Raw genomic sequence first — 25,568 nt, 5'->3', positions numbered from 1 at the left:
ATTCATTATAGGTTTTGATATTTGTGGCATTTGTTGACACGAAAATAATGAGAATTTCAAAAGCAAAAAAATGAACAATAACACACATTTACATTAAACACTTCAAAGTGGATTATAGTCAATAAATGAAGGAAAACAATATGAATCTGGTGGAGCACTGTGGGATAATTTTCACATTGTCGTTGATGAACTATTACATGTAATATATGCAGATGTTTTCACGGATAAATGCTGGTGCACACTCCTCTGTAGTTTTGTTCCTCTGCTCTGTCTGATGCCACTTCTCTCTGTGCCTGTAGGCTGTGAGAGTGACTTCTGGGGACCTCACTGCAGTAATCGGTGTCAGTGCCAGAATGGGGCTAAGTGTAACCCCATCACAGGTGCCTGTGTCTGCACTGATGGGTTCCAGGGATGGCGATGTGAGGAGCCCTGTGAGCACGGTTACTATGGCAAGGCATGCCAGCTACCCTGCCAGTGTCTCAACGCTGCCACCTGCAACCACGAGACAGGAGAGTGCATCTGTGCACCGGGATACTCGGGGGCTTTGTGAGTACCCGCAACATATTTATTCCTTTGCAACTTTCTCTTTGGTTTTCTCTTCGGTGTTTGGTGTATAAAATATGTTCATGTGCCATTTGTTGTTTGTCTCGGCTGATACGAGTTATTTGTCTGAGGCTACTGACTGTGTGTCGACAGCTGCGGGGAGCGATGCCCCTCCGGTAGTCACGGGCCTCAGTGTGAGCAGCGCTGCCCCTGTCAGAATGGAGGCACATGCCACCACATCACTGGAGACTGTTCCTGCCCCACCGGATGGACGGTAGGTCACTCCAGCAGAGGTGGCAATCAGGAAGAAAGACCCCAGATATGAAAAGGATTGGATGTCGTTGGTGTTCTGAGGAAAAAACACCAAAACAAATACGTTTAGATCTGTAATAGTAGTCTTTACAGCAGCTAGAGAACATGGGCCGTAGGATCAATATGCTGTGTTCAATTATAAATGAGAACATGGGGTTCCCTACTCCCTGTGAGAGACGAAGAATGGGAGTGCCTGGTGAGGAGCTTGTGCATGCTTTGTCAAACCCCAGTTAGTTCAAAAAGTAACGTCAAGTCAACGTGGCTACTCACAGTCAACCATACAAAGTGTTACTTTAGGGACGTCCCAGTGGCCGTGGATTTAAAGGCGAAGCTCGTGGTTGGATTCCAGCTGGGGACCTTTGTTGCGTGACATCTTGCCTGCTCCCGCCCCACACGTCGACTATCTCTACTGTCAAACTATTATATAAAGGCAATAAAGCAAAAACGACATCTTTTTTTCAGAGAGGATAGTATGCTCTCTAAAGCACTGCCTTTCAGCATTCCTTATGTACGGAGTGTGCTTTTGGATTTCATCGGAAATTACCGGATGTGATTTGTTTATTGTTATTGCTGTTGTTATTGTTGTTTTTTTGCTAAGCGAGTCAATGTAATACCTGGCAAATTGAGGTACTTCATCATATTTCTTCATACTTTTTTTTATCTTTAATCCAGTTTTGCCTTCCTGCTCATTGATGTACAACACAGCCCACAATCGAGCAACCAGAGATTTTAAAGGGAAATATACAGAAATGATAGAATGAGGGTCACAGATAATGGTTGACAGATTTATATTGCTGCATATTATGCATCTATTGCCCAACCCTACTTTAGAATAAATGACTTGCCAATACAGCAATGATAAATGGTTAACTAGTCCGATTCCATTTCCACTTGTTGGTGTGCATGTCATTTCTTCCATGATATGGAGGTCACCTTACTCTGCTTTCATTGAAAGTTTCTGAAGATAATGTGTGAAAACGGTCTCAAAAGAAGAACTGGATTGTTTTGAGTTCAGTTTAGGCTATTTCTTACATATAATACTTTATTGTATCCACAGGAGGATATAAGGCACATGTCAGAAACACATAGGAAAAAATAAGCAGCATGTTCAAATTGTCTAAGTATCAGTAAAACAAGTGTTTCAGTCCTAACTAAGTAGTGAGGGATGCGTCTCATATGGTTCTTTGCTATTTTTCAAAGGGTTCAGTTTGTGCCCAACCATGCCCTCTTGGCAAGTACGGCATCAACTGCAGCAAGGACTGTTCCTGTCGTAACGGCGGACTGTGTGAACACGTCACGGGGCAGTGCCAGTGCGCCGCCGGCTTCAGCGGACGCAGGTACACAGCCGACACCTCTGGCAGACACAACGCTACATTATAATGCACAAAAGCCTTTGAAACTAAACTTCTGTACTCCTACTTTGAAAATAGGTCAGACAATGGCATGATTTTTTTAGTCTTTAATGCAAAGGATTCATGCTGACAGTTTTACACATTAAACAGTCACTCATCGACCTATTCTCTTTGTTGACATCCAAATGAGGCACAAACCTGGCTGCTCTCTAGAAAGAGAAAGGAAATGCAAGAATCATCTCACGCTCAAGAGAAATGAGCATTTATAAATGCCCATTAGTCCATTTGAAGGTGGATTGGAAGCTTTTAATATGGGTGTTTATGTTTAATTAATCTTATACTTCATTCTGGCCAGCAAGGTTTCATGTCTTCAGCCTTCATCCCCCTCCACTCCCAGCCTGCACATTGATCTCACCATGGGCTACATGCTGTTTGGATTCTGCTCATTAATTATAAGTAATGGGCTTATATTAAGGTCTCATTGAAATCCACAGATCTTTTTTGCTCCCCATGCCTGCCAGAGCAGCCCAGAGCAGTCTGGGTTTATTAGTTCAGCGAAAGCAATTGTCTCTCGGACGGAAACACTTCCTCGACAAGACCCTTCCTTTCCTTTATTATTTTGCAAAATTGCCCTCATTCATTTTGTCAGTGGCAGGTGAATTAACCTGCCAGGAATAATCTGGGATCGTGTTAGCCCCCACCCTCACCTGTCTAGTTTAATAATACTATAGTCCCTCGATAAAACTAAAGCCAGGGTAATTTAAACATGAAACATAACTTGCCCATTTTGTCATGTAATTGAGCTATTTGTAATAGCTTTGTTAGACTCTTGAGATTGACACTCCACCAATATTGTATAGTTCATTAATATATTTAAGTGGAGATAAAATCCTTTTTCTGATCTACTTCAGTTCTTCACATGGAGGAAGTGGTCAACTCTGGTATATGATGATCACAGTCTTGTCCTGCAGAACCATCCTGACCTCCGCCGACTGCAGAATGCAATTACTCATTCATCATTTATATTATGAAATTAAACACTATGCTTAATGATGTCATAATTTAACTATATTATAGCAGTAGCTGAAAGGATTTATTCTAAACCAAATGGCCACTATTTTCAGACACTCACACAAGCATTGAAATGTACCAATCCATCTTCATGAAAACGCTCATCCTAAGAAGTTATTATATTTTTGTAGAAATTGGAACAATAACTCTGAAACGCCAACTAAGAATTTCAGCTGGCACAATTTATCTGAAATGGATATTTAGTATTTTCAATTTAGACATTTCAGGTGTGATAATATGGAAATAGTAGATTTAGCCACAGTGGTGTTATAATGAAAGGGGTATAAACACCATCACTGATATTAAACATAATTATCATTTGTCATTCATCATGTAAATTGTGTCAACAATTGCTTATTCTCTGTTTAAAAACTAATGAAAAATGCCAGTCACAGTTTTTCCACAATTAAAATATAAAGAGAAAAATAGCCAAACTTCACATAAACAATAAATGTCATGATCACAAATACCTCTTGATTGATTTTCTGTCTTGTTAAATTGACAACTTGTAATATTTTCAATGTGTCATATGACCAGTGCGTTTAACCTTTTGAACATGTGAACTGCATGTTACCACTCCACTCCTGTTAAGTGCTCTTTCTTATCCAGGTGCCAGGATGACTGTCCTGTGGGCACGTATGGTCTGCAGTGTAACCAGAGGTGCGAGTGTCAGAATGGAGCAAAGTGTCACCATATCAACGGAGCCTGTCTGTGTGAAACGGGGTTTAAGGGCCCTAATTGCCAAGAGAGATTCTGTCCTCCGGGCCTCTACGGCCTCATCTGTGACAAGTACTGTCCCTGTAACACCACCAACACCGTGAGGTGAGTGAGACATCAGTGCAACGCCACACACATCTTAACTGTGACCGAGCCCTGAAGCGAAGCCCCCTGCAGCTCCTTATGAATAAAGGCTTCTCCAGCTCAATTTTGCCTCATCTTTGCTCCGAGCCAGCCCTCATTCTGAAGTCTGGACACCTCTTAGCCATGTCATCCAGTTAGCTTTTAATCGCGACCTTTGCTTCATTCATAATTTCTCAGCCCCATTCATACTTAATGCAATGTTAATGCTCTGATTCCGTCTGGAGTTGGGCACCAACCATAGAAGTCATTACAGAAAGAAGGAGAAAGGGGACGCCTCATCTATCCGAAACGAGCACGTAGGCACACGGATGGATGAATTGCTGCTGGCGCAGATTTCACACTTTGACCCTGCTCGCAAATGAAGTGTTGATACTCTCTGAGCCGAAACTTTGGCTCATTCTTCCTGTTGTTATCCCATCCTTCATTCTCTTTATGTTGCATAGCTGCCACCCGCTTTCTGGTGAATGCACCTGCTCTGCGGGATGGACAGGGCTCTACTGTAATGAAACCTGCCCTCCTGGATACTATGGGGAGGGATGCATGCTGCCTTGTAGCTGCACCAATGGAGCCGACTGCCATCCTGTCGCAGGCACTTGTATCTGTGCCCCTGGGTTCATGGTGAGTGTCATATATCCACACACTTTGTACTTCAGTCAGGGGCTGCTATCATGGCGATGTTTAATTGTTATTTTATAATCTACATGTTTTATCATTTACTGTATTTTAATTGTACCTTTACTTGGCCTCATGGTCTCATGAAATCTAAATCTCCAACATGCTATTATTTGACACAAACGTACCCATAGCCAATATTCACTGAAGGAAGACGAGTTAGGAAAGGACAAAAAAGAAAGATTGTATTCAAATAATATATTAAACACATTGAACCAAAAGAAGAGGACAAATCAACACACACAACCTATTTGAACCCTTGAACATTAGCTGTTAAATTATGACTTAATATGAGGTATTCATTTGACTTTGTGTTTAAAATGATTTAACATGTTTCCCCTTTGCTCTCCATTTTAATTAAATCACTGATGTAATGAAAACTTTTAATTGTTGTTAAAACGGCCATAGTTAACTGTCATTGTAACCTTGCTCCGTATAATCATATACTTGTGAAAATGTGTAGTTTCATTAAATAATAATGATAAAAGGAGCGTATAAGTATTGCGTCTGTAATATTGCTCTTTATCTGTGTAGGTTATTGCTTTGATTTATATTTCATGTTATTTGTGACTGTAGTAAAATGTTTGCATCGTTCATAGTGTTCTGGAAGTGGTCCCGGTATTACTTTAGAAGCTTTTAGTACGCAGGCAGAAGCAAGGTGAGACATTTTATTATTGCTTTAATATGGATGTGCTCTACCCCACCGCTAGATGATTCATTCTCTGGTCCTGCTCTTTGCAGATATTGATAATCAGCCATGTGTATTTTACAAACACGGTTGATAAGACCTGATTTGTGACACCAGAGAGATAAGTGGAGAGCAACCTAAGATCTATATTCCTAGACCTATTCGGAGGAAATGTAATATTTGACCTACATAGGTTTCTGTTTGAGCAGTGCTTGTGGAGGCATATTGCTGCTTATTACAACTGTCAAATTAGTTGGATAACTTCAATCAGTTTTCCCCGTTGTATTTCTTGTCTTGCAATCTGAAGTTACGGAGCAACAGAGACCGAGAGGGTACATTTCTGCCAACATTACATTTTAGCGGAAATTGCCTGTGTCTTACAGCGGGCCACTGTGGTGAATTGAGCTACCGAGCCGGGCCGCAGACTGTGTCTTAATTTGCTCCACCTGTTCTATTTGGTAGCTGCTGGGAAGGGCTGCCAGATCCATTAAACAGACCTAGAGGGCAGGAGCTAGAAAAGGAGGCAGTCAGATGGGATGTGTGTGTGTGTGTGTGTGTGTGTGTGTGTGTGTGTGTGTGTGTGTGTGTGTGTGTGTGTGTGTGTGTGTTGTGGAGAGTGAGGAGGAGGGATCGTTAGACCTTTTCTGTTATCATGTGTTAAACTTTGCATCAAACCTAACATTAATGCAACAAAGTGCGGTGACAAACGTGTTTGTATGAAGTTGTGAAATGTTACTCGTTTACTCGGCTTTCTGTGCTTCATACTGGTTTTAATTGTCAACGCTAAACCTCACCTCAGCGTGACCTTGATTTGCCATACCTCTGTTTGGTTTTATACGGTGGTTAGCCTGCTACAATGGTCGCTATGGCAACGGTATGCTTAAAAATGGCCTCCACTCTGCCCGTCCTGCTACTTTGATTTGAATGGGAATGTCCATTCTAGGACTGTCCTCGACCAAAGCAATCCTTCTAATCGTCTAACACTCGATGCGATTTTGTCCACTAATCAAGTAGTTGATTAATCCTAAGCACTAATGATTAATCTTGATCTGTCAAATTTTCTCCACAAAGAACCACACAAGAAAAAAGTTGCTCAGTGTGAGTAAGCGTAAAAATAGCTGATCGGCACACGATCATTATCACACTGTAGGGTTTTGGAAATGTGATTGATGATGGTGTTGCGGCTATGATTGCTGGTGAAGTCACTTCCTCGGGGGGCAGCTGATAGGACTAAGCTTCCCTGCTGCATCATTGTTCTCGAGTCCCATCAGGGGGCAAACCAAGCAAAGTGTTGGAGCAGACTGAGCTCCTGCACGCTTGATTTAGCTCTAGTAATTGGACATGCTCTTTTTGACTGGGACAAAGTGATTACATGTTACCTATTCAGGCATTGTCCCTTGCAATCTGCAGCATGTACCCACAATAACACTTTCTACGCTACTGTATGTCTGCCATTTCTCTCCAGTCTGTTTATGCTGTTGTGTCTGAAATATGAATGCATTAGGAATGGATTCCAGTCTGCCTTTGTAGGTGGTGGAAAACAAATCATTTTCTTATCTCTTAGGGCTTCCTAGCCTCATCACAAGGTTCAGAGGTTCATTTTCTGTCTTGCAGCATGAATTTTAAACTGCAGTCACTCATCCAGCAGTTAGATGGACTGTTAAGGAGTGAGACTGATTGGTAATTAGTGGTGCCATTTGCATCCAGTCTCAATGGGTACCGGGCTGATCAATGTTGTGTCAGTGAGAGGCTTTCTCGAAAAAGTGCTCTCCAATTACATTAAGATACTAATAGGTATGAATTTAGTGACTTGGCCAAGGACGACCTGGCTGCCTCTCAGCAGCTCAGCTCAGGTCTGGTTGCACCCTTCATTGGCTGTGTAGTTATGTAAGGTCCTGCTGCTCTTGTGCGGTGGACTGACAGCCCGTGTATTAATAATGATTCTCCACATACAGACTTCCATCCTTCGCGGCTCAGAAAGAATATGAGGCAGTCGACTAATGAGAGAGCTGCCTTTCCTCTCTCTTGAGAGAGAGAGAGAGAGCGGGACCAACCACAGGTGTCTGAACCGCGAGGATGAAACCAAGTGGAATCGGACGCAGCCAAGGATGCAGCAAAATCCATGTGGTCATTTGTGGCGGCATGACGTTTTATCCATGAGTCCAGTCACCAGTAAATTGCCTGTGCTCTGAAGACGGGCTGAACCCCATCCTACCCTTCCGGCGCCCACTGGAGGGTCGAACTTCTCTCCCGCACTTAACAACTGTAACTGAACTGCTATTGTTAGCAGTCTTGAAGCTGTCATTTTCAGCAGAACAAAGGTTATTGCAACGGATTGATAAAAATTTCATCCGCAGACTGGCGCTTTTATGTGGCGTGCGGGGAGGGGGAGATGTTTTAAGAAGTGTGTTCTGCCCCCGGCGTCCACTGGCACATCTTCTCGTGCCTCCTGTTTAAACTGAGTTCAAAATGATAATGAGAGCAGTGAGCAGCCAGCAATCCCCCAGTGCTCTGGTGAGCGAAGCAAGAGCCACTCAGGACTCCTCTGGGCCACTAATTGGAACTCTAAATCATTGTGTCACCTGTCACTCAAGGCGGGTTGTGCGAGGGAGGGTGTGGGGATCCATAGAGTGGCTGTGATCTCCAGCTTAGGGAGGGACAAGACCAGTGGAGGTGGGCTGTGCTCAGCCTTCAAAGCAGAGAAATTCTAATGGCAGCAGGCTGCAGAGGACAGGGAAGGACTACTCTATGTCCTTTGCCAGATAGTGCACTGTAATGCAATGGTAAGGGGACCTACCGGCTGCACCAACATGGCTGCTGATCTCTCCCATCCGTGTGCTTATTGGGTGTAGATTGAGAGTCTCTGGGATCCTGCTGCTCCCCTGTCCACCCAGTTCACCGTGGAGTTTATTTGTTTTTGCCAGTTTGGTCTAATCGTATTGTCACTCGCAGTCCTGCTTACTCCCACTGTTGGCCTGAGGCACAGACAACGATGCGCCTCCTCCGATACACACAGCAATGCCAGCAGCTTCGGCACAGAGAGGTTCTCAAAATACTCCTCTGAGTCAGTTGTGTCCATCCAGTTGTGTGGATGTAGGGATTTCATTCTGGTCCTGAACCCTGCATCACTTCTCTCTGGAATTAAATCCCTCTTGATGTTCCCACTCACTTGTGTCTACAAAATCCCTGCTGCAGTGTACAGTTTTATAGAGGCATCCTCCAACAGGCATTTCACCAGAAGAGAACCACATCCCATGTTTATTTAGGACAGAAATGGCTGTGTGAATGAACTAAAGAGAGTCGGACAGGAGGGAGGATTTGGTCAGGTTTGGGAAGAGTCTGGATTCTCTTGCATTGGAGTCCAGACTCTCCAGCGTTGAAAGTGCCCATGAGATTAAATGATGAGAGGAGTGAAGAGACGGGGTAGAGTATGGTTGCAAAGAGCAAAGCGTGGTTGGGAGTCGTAGCTGTCAGAATATATAGAGGGCATAATTGGAAGCTGGGAGGCGATAGCTTCGGGGCGGGTTCTTCCTCTTGAACTTCAGTCATAAATCCATTCAGTTTTACAGTTTTTTTCCTCCTCATTCTAAATACAGATCCAGTGTGACTGGTCTAAATATACATTTCTTTAAGGTATGGAGTGGTGCGGTGAACCTTCCCTGTCTTTCTGTCAGCATACAGTGAGACTGTAATGTCTAATTTTGCTCTGCCAGAGTCAGCATTTATTGCCATGCCGATTCCTTGCCTCATGACTTTGCATTATCTCTGCCTCAGGGTGAGGACTGTGCTACAGCGTGTCCTCCTGGTCTATATGGACCCAGCTGCATGTCGACCTGCTCCTGCCGTAATCACGCATCCTGCTCTCCAGCCGATGGCTCCTGCATCTGCAGGGAAGGTACAGTATGATTCACTTGTGGTAAAAGGTTCAGAGCAACCACTGAGCTTCATGCTTTTGATGCATATGCATACATTGATCTTGACATCATGGATGCACACACGCAGACTTGTCATCTGATTTCTCTTGCATTCTGTGCTCGAGACGAAAAACATAAAGTAGGTTGTTTTTGTATACATATTGTATTTCACACAACTGCCAGATGACCCCTGCCCTTCATTTATTCTCTGCTTGCTATGTTCAGTTTTCTTTTTAATGAATCCGTTGTTGAGGGGACATTTGGTGCCGTCTAGTTCGTGTTGAGCCATTTCATTGGATAAGAGAAAACTAAGACCTGCTGGGGCATTACAGGGACAACATCAGTAGACAGTAGGATCCTGACTGTCTGTCTTTGTTCGTAAAATAGAACAAATACATTTTAGTGTCACAGTATTCTTTTTTTCTGTCTCATGCCTTGAATGATAGAAATCAATCCTCCGATTTCTCTTTAGTTGGTTGCGAACCACATAATATATTATTATTATTATTATGGTCTTTTATTTGTGTAGAATTGTAACTGAAACACAATGTGGCTTCATCCACAATACTTTGTTTCCATACATGTGACCGGGTCGATGTGCTCTCTTTCACCCCAGGCTGGCAGGGCGTGGACTGCTCCATCCTCTGTTCCAGTGGTATGTGGGGTCTGGGCTGTAATCAGACGTGCTTATGCAGCAATGGAGCTGCATGTGACCCCATAGATAGCACCTGTGCATGCTCACCTGGGTGGAGGGGAGAGCACTGCGGCGAGTCCTGCCCTGTAAGTCTACTCCTGCCTGTCTTCGACTTGGAGTGTCTCGTTGTGTCTGGAGTTTTAAAGATGATGGAGTATCTCTCGTTGTCAGGATGGTACCTACGGGTTGGAGTGTCGTGAGCGCTGTGACTGCAGCCATGCTGATGGCTGTGATCCAGTGAGTGGCTACTGCCGCTGCTACCCCGGCTGGACAGGTCAGTATTACTGTTGAGAAAACAACTAACCTGAGCAGGCTGGCAGTAGGAACAAAAATAACCTCTGAGATCTAAAAAGTATGAATTTTTCCTCCTCATCAAATCATAGGCAAGGGACTGCTGGTCAGACAACAGGAAAATATGTTGGGGCACTCGTGGTTTGTGTTACTAGAATGGCTAAGCAGTGTTTTGTTAATTCAATTAATTAATTTGTTTTGCCACTGTGCCGGCGGGGTATGTGAATGAGAAATGTTGATTGAGCTCTGAATTAATTATCTCGGCTAACATACTGGATGCTGGTATGCAATCACGTTTATGTTGCATCCATTCCTGGTTAAACACGTCTGAAGTGATTCACCAGATAAAATCACATCTTTGTCCCAGGCCTCTGATGTTTTTATTTTGGCTTCATTTTTTTTTTTTTAAGTTAAAGTTCCAGGTTGTTGTGAAATCTTCCTTATGGAGGATTCACTCTTCCTTGGTTGTCTCTCCATTTGAACTCCGCTCTTTGTTTCTTGTCATTTCAAACAATTGTTTACGGGGAAAAAAGGTGGTGTTCAGAAAGTGTGAATGTCACAGCAAGGGTGAGGATCATTATGCTCCAAAAATGAAGCGTCGCATCTGAATGTCAAATACAGGCGGCTCACGGAGGTCCTGGTCTCTGAGCCTGGGTGGAGAGGTGCAGCCAGGGAGGGAATAGATTCAGCAGGAAAGGTCAAGCCTGTGAGCTCTCAGCAGCCCCCTCCGTTCAGCCTCCCGAGCTTAGGGCATTTATTCTGGGAAACAATGTGGGTTTTATTATCTGCAAGAACGGAGCCAGCAAAACGGGCCTCTCATGCTCTGAATCCTGCACAAGTCGGGACCATCTGTCAGCCTTAATTGAGTCACCGGGGTGCAGGGCTGGGGGCAGCGTGCGGCCTATTGGGCCGGACAAACACACATACATACACACTTGAATCGTAGAGGCTTGACAATGTGCTCTCAGAAGGAAGGAGCACCTACAGAGAGGAAGATGTGGGGTTCGTCACAGGACTGAGCCGGGGATAGAATAAAATAGCTACTTACACAAACATTGGAGCTATCGTTTTCTGAAGAAAAAAAAAACTGTCATAGCACTGAGCCTGCTAGCTTCAGAGTTGGTGCAGCATCCTACTTTGCTGTCAACTAGCTGTTTGTTTTATTGTGGGTTTCGCATTAGACGCTCGACTCTAGGAGTGTGTCCTCCAAGTCATCTGTGACCGCGTAGTTGTTGCTGAACTGTCGTAAGCCTGACATCAGCCTGTACGGAGATGTAGAAGAATACTGACTGGACACTTGGTGCAGGGGGCTCCATGCGAGTCCATGTTTAATAGGACTACACCTTTTATTTCTGACGGGATTCCATGTCATGAGAGCAGGTAATGAGTGTGTGTTTGCATGCACCGAGAGAGAGACTTAAAGAGGGAGAGAGAGCTTTGCTTTTCTCGGCTCACTCTGTACAAATTGGATAGTAGGACCTCTGGCACTTCTCAGAGAAAAGCCTCCTTTGAAGACGCTTCAGTTCTGGCTTCTCTGTCTTTCTTCTTCTCCCTCACTAGGCATCCAAAGCCCCTCTGTTTGTCACCATTAGACTGAAAAGTGTGATGCTCTGTCCGCGTTCATTTTCTGACAGTAAAGGCAGTTTGGTGGGGGGGTTTCTGGCTGGCCTAGCAGAACCTCAAACACACTCACACAGGCTTCGCCCTCCTTTTGAAGTCCATGGTCGGGCCCCTGACTAAATCATTTCTACCATGCCCCCTCCTCATCAGCACTAACATTTCCTTTCCTTTACTCCTCCTTTGCAGCGCTAAGGCGCCCTGGTTACTGTATAACATTAGTCCCCAGAGTTTAGCCCAGGTTTAATTCAAAGGTACTGCACTAATGGCCACACCATTCTCAGATATTCCCACTCAAAGAAAATTTAAAATGAGACTCCCAACTAAGGGCTGGTGCTTGAAAGGTTGAAGAGTTTGTGCGTGTGTGTGACTTTCTCACTCTTAAGTGTGCATGTGTGTCTCAGTGTTTGCAGCAATCTATTTCTTTTTTTTTTGAGGCTGTGTCTACGTAAAGTACATGTGAGTTTTCCCCCTTTCGGAACGCATGTGTACGACCGAGAGCTGCTTTGATGTATGTGCTATGCATGCCGGTGCGCAGTGAGAGCACCGTATGGATGCAGAGTTTTGCGTTTGTTGATTGGAGAAGCGCCAAACACACAGCGACACTTCCAGCCTGTGTGCAGCCTGAGTACTTCCTTTCGGTTCTGCACACTACACCGACTCTGCTGAAAGAGAATGGGAGACAAGCTTGGCCTCTCTGGAGACCCAACCCTGTTAATCAACACAGTGCACTGGCAGGGAGCCCCAGTCAGATCAAAAATAAAATACATTTGGAAAAGGAGAAACGGAGTCTGAAAGGATGGGCTGAACTAAAGAGAAAAAAAAAGAAAACACTCCAAACAGCAGCTTCTTCATTCAGGACTGAAATCAATGGAGGATCCACGCTGGGTGAATAGCCCTCCACAGATCCACTGTGATCAGGCATTGTGATTGCTGTCCTTTGATTATGTATTTGTACAGATGGCAGGCTATTTAGAAGATTTCAGCCTACCAGTCTTTGCCTTCCTCGCGTGCATTCACTGAATATTGGTGTAATGTTCCTGCAGGAATCCACTGTGATAATGTGTGCCCACAAGGCTTCTGGGGACCCAACTGTTCAGTCAGCTGTTCGTGTCAGAACGGAGGATCCTGCTCTCCAGAGGACGGTACATGTGTGTGTGCACCTGGATACAGGGGGACGTCCTGCAAGAGAAGTGAGCCTCCTTCCCTTTTTCCCCCAACACAGCCCCTGTTTATGAGAACCTTTTAAGTAATAAAGTCGAGCCTTAGAGCGCCGCCATAACAAACTCCATCACAGTATTGACCTTGCTTTGATCTTTGCAGAATTGTTGAAGGGTGAGTCTGCTGAGGAGAAGCACTTAGTTGTCGGTCATAACTACTTGAGTGTAAACCCTTCATCACTGCTATCACTTAATCACAGTGTCTTACCCCTACAGAAACACACACACACACACACACTCCTCACCCCCCCCCCCCCCCCCCCCCGTCCTCAACAACCAACGCACAGTGGGAGACTCACAATCCTTGTCCAAGGCTCATCAGAGGGCGCGCTCACTGGGAGTGCTAGCTCTGGTTTCTGAATGGGGTCTGTCTGGGGCCGCTCTCAAGTGATGAGCTCACTGATTGGGAGTGAAATGCAGGGCCACAAACCTGTAAACATCAATTTGAGGGGAATGTAAAACAGCAACTTAGACAATATACCTCTTCTCCTCTCCCTCCCTCTCTCTCTCCGTCTGTTTACACAAATAATGTTCTCATCAGGTGGAAACCTGATTTTTGCTGTATTTCCTGTTGAAACTTTAATTGGAGGCTTACATGCTTGTGATAAAGGTGCTATAAACAAATGTAAACCAAATTTAACATTTCATGGTTGTCAAACAACAACCAAGGCTGTGTTTGTCAATTCCTGTAAGCTTTTTCTTGCTTTAGAAATTCCTCATTGTCTCCTGAGAATGGTGATTTTTTTGGTAGGATTCTGACCAAATCAACGGCTATGCAACAGTTTCTAAGGTTCTTGTACTAAAATGAAAGTTTTTTTAATATAAATTGTCTCTTATCGTGTTTGCTCAGGAAAATGCTCTTTGTATAATATCCCTCTTCTCTCCTGACATGCTTCGCTGGCTGCAGTCTGCTCCCCGGGGTTCTACGGGCATCGCTGCAGCCAATCGTGTCCAAAGTGTGTGCACAGCACCGGGCCGTGCCATCATGTCACGGGCCACTGTGAGTGCCTGTCTGGCTTCTCCGGGTCTCTGTGCAACCAAGGCAAGTAGCCTTCTGTGTTACCTTCTCCTGCTGTTTCACCTACTGTCTTAATTCATGCATGGGGAAGCTTTTAGTCGTTGCTCCTGGAAAACGGTTAATATCTGGAAATGCCTGGCATTTTGTCTTGGCAGGAAATTCATAACAATAACATTTAATGATGCAATGCCAAAAGGTTTTATTTACTATATTAATTTGCCTACAATATCTCATAATATGTTAGGGTTCATTTATATGTCAAATAAAGGCCTTTTGCCGCAGCATTTTGTGAGGCCCACCTGTACGTTTGCATCAGTCCTGGCTGTGCTCAGTGGCTCTAATAAGATCAAATGGATGACCTGCTGCCTCTCCCACTGGCATCTTAGCCTTGAAACTTTGAATAATGGCTGTTATCAGTGCACTCTGGACCAAAAAGGTGGAGGGGAAAAACTACTTTCAACAGGATCCTGAAAATTGCCTCGACAAAGAACACATCAAGTAAATGCTGCCGTCCCTCTGCCTCATTCTGCAAAGAGCCGCCTGTAGATTGCCTTACATCGATACACGGAGTCAAAGAAACAACACATGCAGAGCACACGTCTTCTTGTCAGATTTATTTGCAGGGTAACCACGCAGTCTTTTTCTTTGTGCATTTCCTCGGAGATGTTGTTTGAATTATCTTGTTGACGGGAAACATCCTCACAACCAAACAGTTCCTTATTTTAGCCTCGCGTGTTTGATGATGATGTTGCACTTTTATAAGTCATAAGTCATTTTAGCAAATCTAACATACAAATGGAAGACATGTTGAGTTCAGTGTTTGAATAGTTGTTATTTCCATATAGTGTGTTGGCAATATCATGTGTTATTTGTAAAAAAAAAAAAAAGTGTTTTATGAGGATGTAGCAGTAGCTTGTTGTCTGTCAGATGTATTAAAGCCAAAAACATTTAAAAGGAAACGTATAAAGAGATTGACAAATAATATCGTCAACTATTTATGTTAAAATTCAACTATTCAATCGCTAAATGTTAACCGCTTGTCCAATATCAACTCACATGTGATGGTTTATGTCACCAAAGCTATTTGTCTGCGGTTTCCAACTGTGTTGAGAAAAGACAGGTGAAAATGGTGAATCATTAAAATAAAATCTACAGCATGTAGGTCTACATACTGTAGATTTAATTTGAATGATTACAGCGATGGGAATCATTTCAATTCTCCACTATGGCTTTGAGTAATGTCTGACAAGTAAAAGTTTAAAAGGTTAGCTGAATGAAGAGGAAAAAGAAGGAGCCCATATTTTGGACTGTAATCACTGGTTAACAGGCGTGAGACTGCGAGGGCTGAAGGTGGCCAACAACATGCACGTCCCGTTGGCGTCCTCACTTGTCCTCTGTCCAGCACACAAAGTCCCAGCCTAATGAAGCTCTCCCAGTGTGTTGCGGCTCGGATCCCCAGCAGCAGCAGCAGTATGGGGGAGCCAACCTCGTGGCCTAATGACAACCTGCTTGAAGGAGCTTGAAAGAGCTCTCAAGAAGAGGGGGAAACCCAGTTGAAATGTAATCATTAAAATCCCCCCACATGAAAATAAGTCAGACCCATTTCTTTCACAGCCAGCCACCTCATGTGGTATTTCTAACGTCGGGCTATTCTCTTTATATGAGAGCTTTGATGTATCTGCTGTTGCTGCAGCTCCGTGATCCTGGTGGTTAGATACACCTTGGTTCAATTTGTCTCACGGGCCAACAAGAAAACACAATGGTGGTTTCACTGGGAATTAGATCTTTTATTAAAGAGTGCCAGAGAGCATTGAAATATTAATTTCATAAAAAATGTATACAGTGGTCTGTGTACATGGTCTATTTTAATTCTGTGGCACATCACTCATCCCACTCTAGTGAGTGGAAATAGGGCAGTTGCGCCACTGGAGGCAGTGATTGGCTCCTCCTTTTGTTTAAACAGATCACTTCATGTCCACTCAAATAGAACAATATTATCCATCAGAAGAGTCTGTTTACAAAACCTTTCACCAAATTGGTTTGCTTGTATAGATGTGCTCGCAATTATATCCAAGTGTGATGTCGTAATGTTAATGGATTTTACTGCTCTTTGCACGTCAGTGATAACAGTCAGTTTTGTGAAGTCTTTTTTTGTGTCTGGGTGTTTTGCAGTGTGTCCAAGCGGCAGGTACGGGAGGGTCTGCTCTGAGATCTGCCTCTGTACCAACAACGGCACCTGCAACCCCATCGATGGCTCGTGCCAGTGCTTCCCTGGGTGGATAGGAGAGGATTGCTCTCAGGGTATGACTTCTCTCCTCCCTCTTTGATTGGCTTTTCTCCACTGGTTCTCCACCTCTCATTGTCTGACTCCACTCCTAATTTCCTTGTCAGATTTACCTTCGTACACATTAATCATTTTCATGAACCTACACATTCCAAGAACTACCCTCATCCCCAGCTGATGTAAAACTGATAGTTTGCTTAAATGATTGTTGTAATACATTATGCTCTTTGATTTGCAGTGCTGTAAGCCATAGATCATTAGCAGAGCTTTGAGCCCTCATACCATGGGAAATTTATGTTTTTTTTTTTATTGCATTCTTAAAGTACTAAAAAAGTAAAAAAAAAAAAAAAAAAAGATTTTTGCTCTTCGTCTGCTCCTCTGGTCTCGATGCAACAATTTCCCAATCCCCGAAACAATTTTTCTTCCATGCATGGGACAATAAAGTAACCATAGGTAATGGGCTTCAATATTCAATATTTAGGCATTTCCTCAAAATAATCTGTTGTTTGCTTCATGTATGCATAGGGTGTAGAATATGTGAGGGAGGGTGTGTGACCATGAGCTTGACTGTGTCTGTGGCCTCTGCAGCCTGTCCCTCTGGGCACTGGGGCCCGGACTGTCTCAACTCGTGTAACTGTCACAATGGAGCCCAGTGCAGTGCCTACGATGGGGAGTGCAGGTGCAGCCCCGGCTGGACTGGACTCTACTGCACACAGCGTGAGTCTCTCACTTCCTGTTAGTAGACACACAGTGGCATCTACTGGCCGTAGGGCAGAATTGCAGCAGAAGACTATCGGGGAAACGTTTTTTTAGACCGTACAAATGGGTGGTATGACATTTTCATTTCCATTTTTTAGAGGGAGCAACATCAAAATAACACTAATGGTCCTTTCATTCATTTGCTAATTATGCATTCCTGTCATTTACCCACGGATAGTGCACATCATCAGCATCAGTCAACTAATTTGAATTCCATTATCTATCATCCCAAGCGTCTTTTTTTGTGGTGTCATGCTCCTGCATGGAAATGGCTTTTGTTTGATCATTTTTCCTGTTTTCTTTTTTACTATTTCCAGTTGTCTTGTTCTTTCTTTCCACCTATACATTATGTTAACATGTTAACCCGATTTTCTGCTGAAGCAGGAAATGTCTCATTCCCCTTCATTCATATTGTCCTTTATTGAGTATGCGGCAGAGACATTGAATAGTATTGATTTCCGTGTTCTCCTGCGAGATGACCTTGACTCTTTACGTTGTCTTCCCTTCCCTGTTTTCTCTGCCCCTCCCATCCAACCAACATTTCATACATCTCTGTCCCAGGCTGTCCTTCAGGGTTCTATGGCAAGGACTGCTCTGAAGTCTGTCGCTGCCAAAACGGTGCAGACTGTGACCACATCACAGGCCAGTGTGCTTGCCGAACAGGCTTCATTGGGATGAGCTGTGAGCAGAGTTGAGTAGACCCAATACATTTTACCACTGAGAGAAAAATACTGTGTGTGTGTGTGTGTGTGTGTGTGTGTGTGTGTGTGTGTGTGTGTGTGTGTGTGTGTGTGTGTGTGCACTATATCAACACTTTGACTCCCACTCTAAGTGCTTTAATTTTGATGGATGTAGTAATGCACCTCTCTCCCATGCAGAGTGTCCTGCCGGTACATTTGGATACGGCTGCCAGCAGCTGTGTGAGTGCCTGAACAATGCAACCTGTGACTATGTGACTGGAACGTGCTACTGCAGCTCCGGATATAAAGGCATTCGTTGTGATCAAGGTGAGAGGTGATGGAGATGATCGAGCCTCTCCACTACATTACCATTCAAACGCGGCGTTTGAACAAGCCACTTTCTGTGTTTTCTCTGTAGCAGCTTTGATGATGGACGAGCTCAACCCGTACACCAAGATTAGCCCAGCACGAGGCTCGGAGCGCCAGTCTGCAGGCGCCGTCATGGGCATCATCTTTCTGCTCCTCATCATCATGGCCATGCTCAGCCTGTTCGTGTGGTACAGACAGAGGCAGAGGGACAAAGGTCATGAGATCCAGCCCAGCGTGTCCTACACACAGGCAATGCACATCACCAACACAGACTACTCTCTGTCTGGTAAGATGTTTCAAAGTATTTGCTCACTATGTACAAATGCTGCATACTAGGATGGACAAATGTAAAGCTGCACAAATGTGTTGATGTGCTGAAGAATTCTCAAGTAAAGATACCAAACATTTTCTTGTTCTAGCTTGAGAAACAAAATGATCTGCTGCTTTTCTAGTAAACTGCAAATCTTTGGGGTTTTGGGTGTTGGTTGGTCAAAATCAAGTGTTTTGAAGCCTTTTTCCCTTCATTTCCATGTCTTTTATTCACTATTTTTCAACATTTTATAGATTAATCAAGAAAATAATAAGCAGATTAACTGATAATGAAGATTTACAGCCCTAATACTGTGCATTTTTCCATCCATTAGATGTTTATTCAGAATATTTTGATTTATCGTAGACACAAACAGGTGTGCATGTTAAAAATTCCATACATAAACAAAAGAAATGGCATGCTCAACTCAGTCATCTTCCCGGTATGATGGGACGACCACAAAAATCACAAAATTGGCAATCAAAGTTGTAAGCATTCCCAAATAATCATGTAACACTTGATGAGCAGGAAACGGCCGTGTTTCAGGCTGAGTGCCGACAACTTAATTTGCCAATTTTAAAATCATGAAATATCACTGTCTTGAAGAGAGTAGATTAAAGAATCACTGACAGAAACCCCCTGTTTTTAAACCCCCAGAGTGTGGCAGTACTGTAGCCATGAGGACCAGCGCTGCTGAGGTGAATCAGAGCCAGGGCAGCAGTGGCCAGTGCTTCTCCAACCCCAGTTACCACACTGTGGCCCAGTGTAACGTTGTCTCAACCATCTCCAGCAACCTGGATGGCTCTCTGACTCTCAAAGTATGGCCACTCTCCATGTCTTTTAACATGAAATGTAAAACACACAATATGACAACATAATACACTACAGTATTAATGTAACACAAAACTGTGCTCTTTTTTTTTTCAGTCGAGCACTCTGAAAAGCCGAAATGGCTCCGAATGGAGAGCCTACTGCAACCTCAATGACCTTGGTCAGTTTACCTCTTACTAACCATGATACCCCACAGACACCCTGGATGTTTGGACTTTGTAGAATTCCTTACTTCAAGGGCAATGTGTCGTTAGTACAAAGCTCATATAGGCACCAGCTGCCCTGCTGTGAATGAAGATGAACCAGGGGGTTCTTGTTAGACATAACCTTTGCTCTGATTGTGAAAAGATATGCAGGTGGGACGATGAGAGCTGTGGTGAGGAGGTGAATGCGGTTCACGGTGGGCTCATTAGTCCTCTTTTGCTTCCCCCAGTGGCACATTTATCTGTGATGGCTTACACTGGGTCAGATCCTGCACTCATCAGATGTGAATTAGAAAATGAAGTGTGACCGAAACATTACATTTTCATTTACATTTACATGAGGGCATTTAGCAGACGCTTTTGTCCAAAGTCACTTACAATTACAAAAAGTACATTTGTCCAAAGAAAGAAACCACAACATGTCATTGCTGATAAAGTTAGAGCGAAAAAATAGAAACAATGTTAGGTCCTCATCTGAGTCACATTGACTCCACATTATGACGTAACCTCTGTTTTCAATGCCCACCTTTTAGCTTCTATAAACACAGCATACACATTTGATAAATGGTTTATAACACACTACAATGTAGTTGTGAGCAAATATGGATATTTACTCATGCATTTGTCAATAACTGACGCCTTCTCCTGTGGATGGTGAATTAACAGGTAATTAATTACAATATGGTAAAACATGGATGTAATAATATAGATTTTCTTCATAGGAGAAGTTGTAATTAATTAACATTTAACGATGGCCATCTGCATACAACTACAGTATAGTGCAGAGATCTTTAACTGGGAGTCCGTGACCCCCTATAGGGTCTGCAGGGGTACTGCAGGGGGTCCCCGAAATGATTTGATCCCAAGCTTTATTTCTTCCAAAAATGGAAGTATGTCCAAAAATACACTTTAACATGAATACAACCTTTAATAAGCAAATACAAATATTTCTATTTATTCAACGTTATGAGCTGAAATTGTGATGTAGAAATGCTGATATAGAATTGTTCTTTAAAATATGAATCTGTCAACAATTATTATTTTAATTTCTTAGCATTATATACATCTATCATAACAAAGTACTTTTATTCATGGCACTATAAGCTGCACTACACATTATTATTGACCGGTTTAATAAGCTACACAATATGATACGATATGTAATAGGGGGTCCCTCCACCGTGTCACTATAAGCCTTGGGGTCTTTGGCCTAAAAAATGTTGAAGACCTCTGGTATAGTGTGTTACAAACATTTAAGAAATGTTCATACAATTTATATAAATGCTAAATAGTTGAGGTTAAAGTCAAGTGTTACTGAGATTTTATATATATATATATATATATATATATGATTCCTTATGTGTTAATGCGTGAAGCACGTCAATCATAATGTCAAGTCCCTATAAAAACAAAAACAAGCTTGTTCTCCGTTCATGATGTGTTGTTGTCTGGCAAGTATCCCATTATGACCACAGCTGATTATATAAGCCCGTCAGCCTCGGGGGGAATGTAATGGCAAGAAGGTGAAATATTCAGTTACTCCTTACATGCTTCTTAATAAAGACAAACTACTATTGTAACGTTTAATGATATATATCCCTGTCAACCCTCACACATTGGGGAAATGAATTCATACCGCATGCGTTGGACTTTCATGTTTTGACATTTGTTACAGATGTTCAACAGGGGGAGACACAGACACAGAGAGGCTCCAAAAAAGGTAAATCATTAATTGTAGTGTGTGTGTGTGTGGGGGGGGGGGGGGGGGGCAGACATACTGCATGCATCCTGTTCAGCTTCACCAGCACCAATATTACGAAATCCTTTATGCTCAACATCCCCTGTATCAATTTCCCCATTTGGCTTCTATTCCCCTCAGAGACTCTCTGACCCCAAATTCCATATCCTTATATTCTCCATGATTTATGTGAAAACTCTCTGCACTTTGGACAAGATCATGGTGGGCTGAGGTTTTGTTCCAACGGTAATTGCTCTCTATGGCTCAGTGCCCGATACGTCATTTCGTCTCCCACACTGTGCAGTCGGTGGTGAATGTGAGGGACCCAGGGGTGTACAGAGTGGTCTGAAGGAGCTTTGCCGCGGTCTCTAATGAGGCCTCTTATCAGACTGATGAGACTGTTATGGATGAGATGAGCCTTCAACTCTCTCCCCTTTGTACTCTGATTACTATATACCACCATTAGTCACCTGTCGGACCCGAAAGAAGTACAACTTCTTCAGCATGGCAACAGTTTTCATTGCCATTCTCCAGGCCGCACGCTGGTGTCTGTTTCAACTTGAGCCGTGTGAATACCACTGCAATAAGTCAGTGACAAGCCCCTCCATCTCTGTTGATGCTGAATATGTCCTTGTCTCGCGGTTACTGCAGATTACATCAAGGGCGCCATGTGCAGCAACAGCTCCTGCTCCCTGAATAGTGAGAATCCGTACGCCACCATTAGAGACCCACCAGGGTTGGCATGCAAGCACACAGAGAGCAGCTACGTGGAGATGAAGTCCCCCTCCCACCGTGAAGTGCCCTTTGGAGGCACTGCCACCCTCCTGGGCAGTGCAAGCAGGAATGTCTATGATGTTGGTGAGTGCGTTGTTGCTGTGGTGTGTGGAGCTCAGCAGGGTCCTGCAGCTTATAGCCTCTCTGGTCATCTCCCCTGCTGCGGGCCTGTGCAGACTTTGTAATCCTTGATAAGAGGAAATGTGATCTGCCTATCTGCTGCATGCCTCTCCCTTTTCCCGCTTTCCTTATCCTGTGCCTGCCACTCTTGAGCCTCAGTGTTTCTCACCTACCTCTCCTACTTTACCCCTTCGTTCTTTCCTAAACTATCACAGAGCCAACGGTGAGTGTCCTGCAAGGACCCAATGGAATGGCCACCGGCTTCTCCCAGAGCCCCTACGACCTCCCTCGCAGCAGCCACATCCCCAGCCACTATGACATACTGCCCATGCGTCACAGCCCCGCACACAGCCCCCCACCACCCCCAGAAAGCCCCAGCTCCCTGCTCTAGAGGGCCGGCCCCCCCACCCAGCTCTGACAGGGTGCCGGCATCCAGGCAACGTTCAGCCAACTTTCGACCGACGGCCCTCCCTCTGTCTCCAAGTGTGTTCAATTAGATGCTGGGATGGTGAGATGGAGGGACAGCCACAGCTGTACTGGACCCTGCTCTCTTTGGCTCCCTCACTTACACTCTTTCTGTGGCCCTGAAGGAGGGAGGGGAGGAGAGAGTGTCCCACACACCAGCGACCATTCAACCATTTTATTTTCTTAAAGAACTGATCACTCAAACTGCTGCCCGGCCTCTTTATGGACCTCCTGAAGTGGAACATAATGGTATCCAAACTGCGCTAACGGCAGCTCACATGGATTGGGTGGACAGATTATTTACAGGGAGAGAGCACTGCTCACACTCATTTTTAGCCTGTGATATAGGTTTACTATTCAAGGGCAGCGAAGTGTTTATAATGCCCCCTAAACAGAAGTGATTTTCTCCACAGGAAAGAAGGTATAGCAACCTTGACCATTCGAAAGCAGGTGACGATTTACTGCATAGAGACATCAGAGTTTATGAATCGTCACTGCGTGCGGCAGCTGCACATCACACTACGGCTGACATGAAGAAGATTATGCTCCCGGAAATGTTCAGTCAAATTGAAGGCAAATGTCTTGTTTAAACAAAACGCAGAAAGCCGGCGGAGACTTTGCCAAATAAGATAAAGCATGGATGAATAGTAAAATATTGTAATGGTCCGTTGTTCACTGTTACCCAGTGATGATCACCCAGTTGGAACGTAGGCGATTCCTGTCCGTAGCTCAAGTTGCAGTGTAAATGAGGTACAGTGTATCTGGAGATGCATTCAGGTCGCCTGTCTTTAAGCATTATGGCATTACGAAGAGATTCACAGAGTAGATCTCAAGTCTGGATCCCCACTGATGAAGTAATCCGATATTGTGTTGTTTTCTATGTGAAAGCAGTTTATCTTGCAAATCTCTTGGTTTACATTTTCTTTCTTTTTTTAAATATTACGTGTTAAGAAGGAATTTCTTTGACTATTTATGTTGTGTATTTATAAAGCTAATTGCTTCATGTATTAATTTATATAAGTGATGGTACATTTTTATCAATGTGACAATAGAGTTTGAAAAAAAAAAACATGAGCATGATCAGATAATGGATACCCACTGATGTAGATAACACACAATTTATCTTCTTGTGAGATGATCAGTGTCATTTTGTGTGTGTTTTTGAAGTTACTTACAATGTTCTTTATCTCTCTCTGTCAGATTGTAAATTGAAAATAAGGTTTCATCTGACCAAGTCAAGACCCACAAAATATTTACAAATGGAACCACACTGTATGTAAAAAGTCCATTCCTAAAATATATTTTATGTTTGTATCAGGCTAATTATCTTATTTATTAATTGAACTGAATTTATTCATTCACTATGTGAATTCCATTTCACACTCTGTAGAAGCAATAACATGTTGACAATCGATGCCCAGACAGCAGTTCATTAGTGCTGGACATCACGACATCTTTGACCAGTGTGGTGACAGTGGATCATATTTTACGTGACTGTTTTTTCCTCCAGGGAAGGATTTTTTCCGGTTGTTGTCATAACAATGCTGCTTGTTGCTTTGGTACATGCGTTTCAAATTAAAAGCATATTCTGCCATCAAAAACCTGTTTTCGATCAGGTTAATACCCTGGATAGATTGGAGAGGAATTTAATTCTCATGTTTGGTGTTAGACAGGTTATGTCTCTCTTCATCTATTGCTCTGAATATTGAAATATCATGGCAATGGATGTTGACAAGACTGATGAATGAAGGATTCCACTCTACCAAATGAGAAATGTTTTGTAAGTCTGTTACTGGGTGCCAAATTGTTGTCCAAGAAAATCCTGGTCACGTCATTATTCGTGCTCCCAGATTCAGGAATACAGACATTTTGTCAAAGTGCTCTCATGTTAGGCTTTTCAGAGAAGTGACCACTACAATATTCATTTATTGTAGGCATCATAGTTCTGTACAACTTGTGATTTCAACAGATTTCAGCTTTGAAGGTTTGTAAAGATGTTTTAAAGATGTCATCTTATTTATCAATCAAATTATAAATCCATAAAAATATAAAAAGAAATATAAAGGGGTAATTTCTCCTCCATACTGAGGACTTTGTCGTGGTGATATTATCAACTATATGATATTCAGAGCATTAATATAGCAGCAAACAACTATTTGATATGGTGTAATGTCTACCAGAGAATGAAGCTGCTCTCCTTCTGTGGGTGTTGAAATCCAAGCTTTTCATTGCTTTGCTTACATGCTTTCTTTGCGCTGTTAGCACCGTTAGCTGCGAGTCGCCGGCTCAGCCGTTGCCATGTTGAGCATTAAGAATCAATGGACATGCTCTCAATTTTGGGTTCAGCACCTGTAAGTAACATTTTGAATGCAGGAGTTTTAAATGCCTCACAGAATTTCCACACTTTGGTGTTGCTACTCTTTAATTTCCTGTCTAAAAGATGTGCAATAGATATCACTTCATTTGATTTTAAACCGTTTTTAATTGTTAATTCATGAATTAGACATTATGCACATAATTATGCAAGGCAAGGCAATTTTATTTGTATAGCACCTTTCAACAACAGGGCAATTCAAAGTGCTTTACATAAAACATTAAAAGCATTGGAGAGAGAAAAAAACATTAAAACAAGCCAATAATAAAATACATTTTAAAATTAAAATAAATTATAATAGAAACAGAAACGTACATCATATTGTTTTATTTAATATGGATATGGTATTTGTTTTATCTGTTAGGTTCATTGTAGACTGAATTGCCTGTCTCGAGGTGCCAGCCCTGA

General features: G+C 43.2%; 1 protein-coding gene across 5 annotated transcripts in view; it reads left to right on the top strand.

Moving 5' to 3' along the window:
- Window positions 1-24,789, top strand: part of megf11 (multiple EGF-like-domains 11) — a 69,866-nt gene extending 45,077 nt beyond the window's left edge. For 2 of the 5 annotated variants that reach the window (XM_084017734.1, XM_084017733.1), the window contains exons 7-26: window positions 300-546; window positions 697-817; window positions 2,056-2,192; window positions 3,888-4,100; window positions 4,583-4,757; window positions 9,274-9,394; window positions 10,030-10,193; window positions 10,279-10,381; window positions 13,062-13,208; window positions 14,143-14,277; window positions 16,426-16,554; window positions 17,126-17,254; window positions 17,858-17,986; window positions 18,175-18,303; window positions 18,395-18,631; window positions 19,313-19,473; window positions 19,583-19,646; window positions 21,365-21,409; window positions 22,079-22,285; window positions 22,537-24,788. In XM_084017734.1, coding sequence (XP_083873860.1) covers window positions 300-546; window positions 697-817; window positions 2,056-2,192; window positions 3,888-4,100; window positions 4,583-4,757; window positions 9,274-9,394; window positions 10,030-10,193; window positions 10,279-10,381; window positions 13,062-13,208; window positions 14,143-14,277; window positions 16,426-16,554; window positions 17,126-17,254; window positions 17,858-17,986; window positions 18,175-18,303; window positions 18,395-18,631; window positions 19,313-19,473; window positions 19,583-19,646; window positions 21,365-21,409; window positions 22,079-22,285; window positions 22,537-22,712 — 2,969 coding nt within the window. In that variant the 3' untranslated portion in view covers window positions 22,713-24,788. Of the gene's footprint in view, window positions 1-299; window positions 547-696; window positions 818-2,055; window positions 2,193-3,887; window positions 4,101-4,582; window positions 4,758-9,273; window positions 9,395-10,029; window positions 10,194-10,278; window positions 10,382-13,061; window positions 13,209-14,142; window positions 14,278-16,425; window positions 16,555-17,125; window positions 17,255-17,857; window positions 17,987-18,174; window positions 18,304-18,394; window positions 18,632-19,312; window positions 19,474-19,582; window positions 19,647-21,364; window positions 21,410-22,078; window positions 22,286-22,536 lie in introns of all 5 variants that reach the window. The other 3 variants (XM_084017735.1, XM_084017736.1, XM_084017737.1) reach the window with 3 other exon arrangements.
- Window positions 24,790-25,568: the final 779 nt, after the last annotated feature.

This window comes from Eutrigla gurnardus (genome assembly GCF_963514095.1).
Source record: "Eutrigla gurnardus genome assembly, chromosome: 9".
Taxonomy (NCBI): domain Eukaryota; kingdom Metazoa; phylum Chordata; class Actinopteri; order Perciformes; family Triglidae; genus Eutrigla; species Eutrigla gurnardus.
The sequence above is the reverse complement of the archived record's forward strand: the minus strand, read 5'-3'. Positions and strand labels throughout refer to the sequence as shown.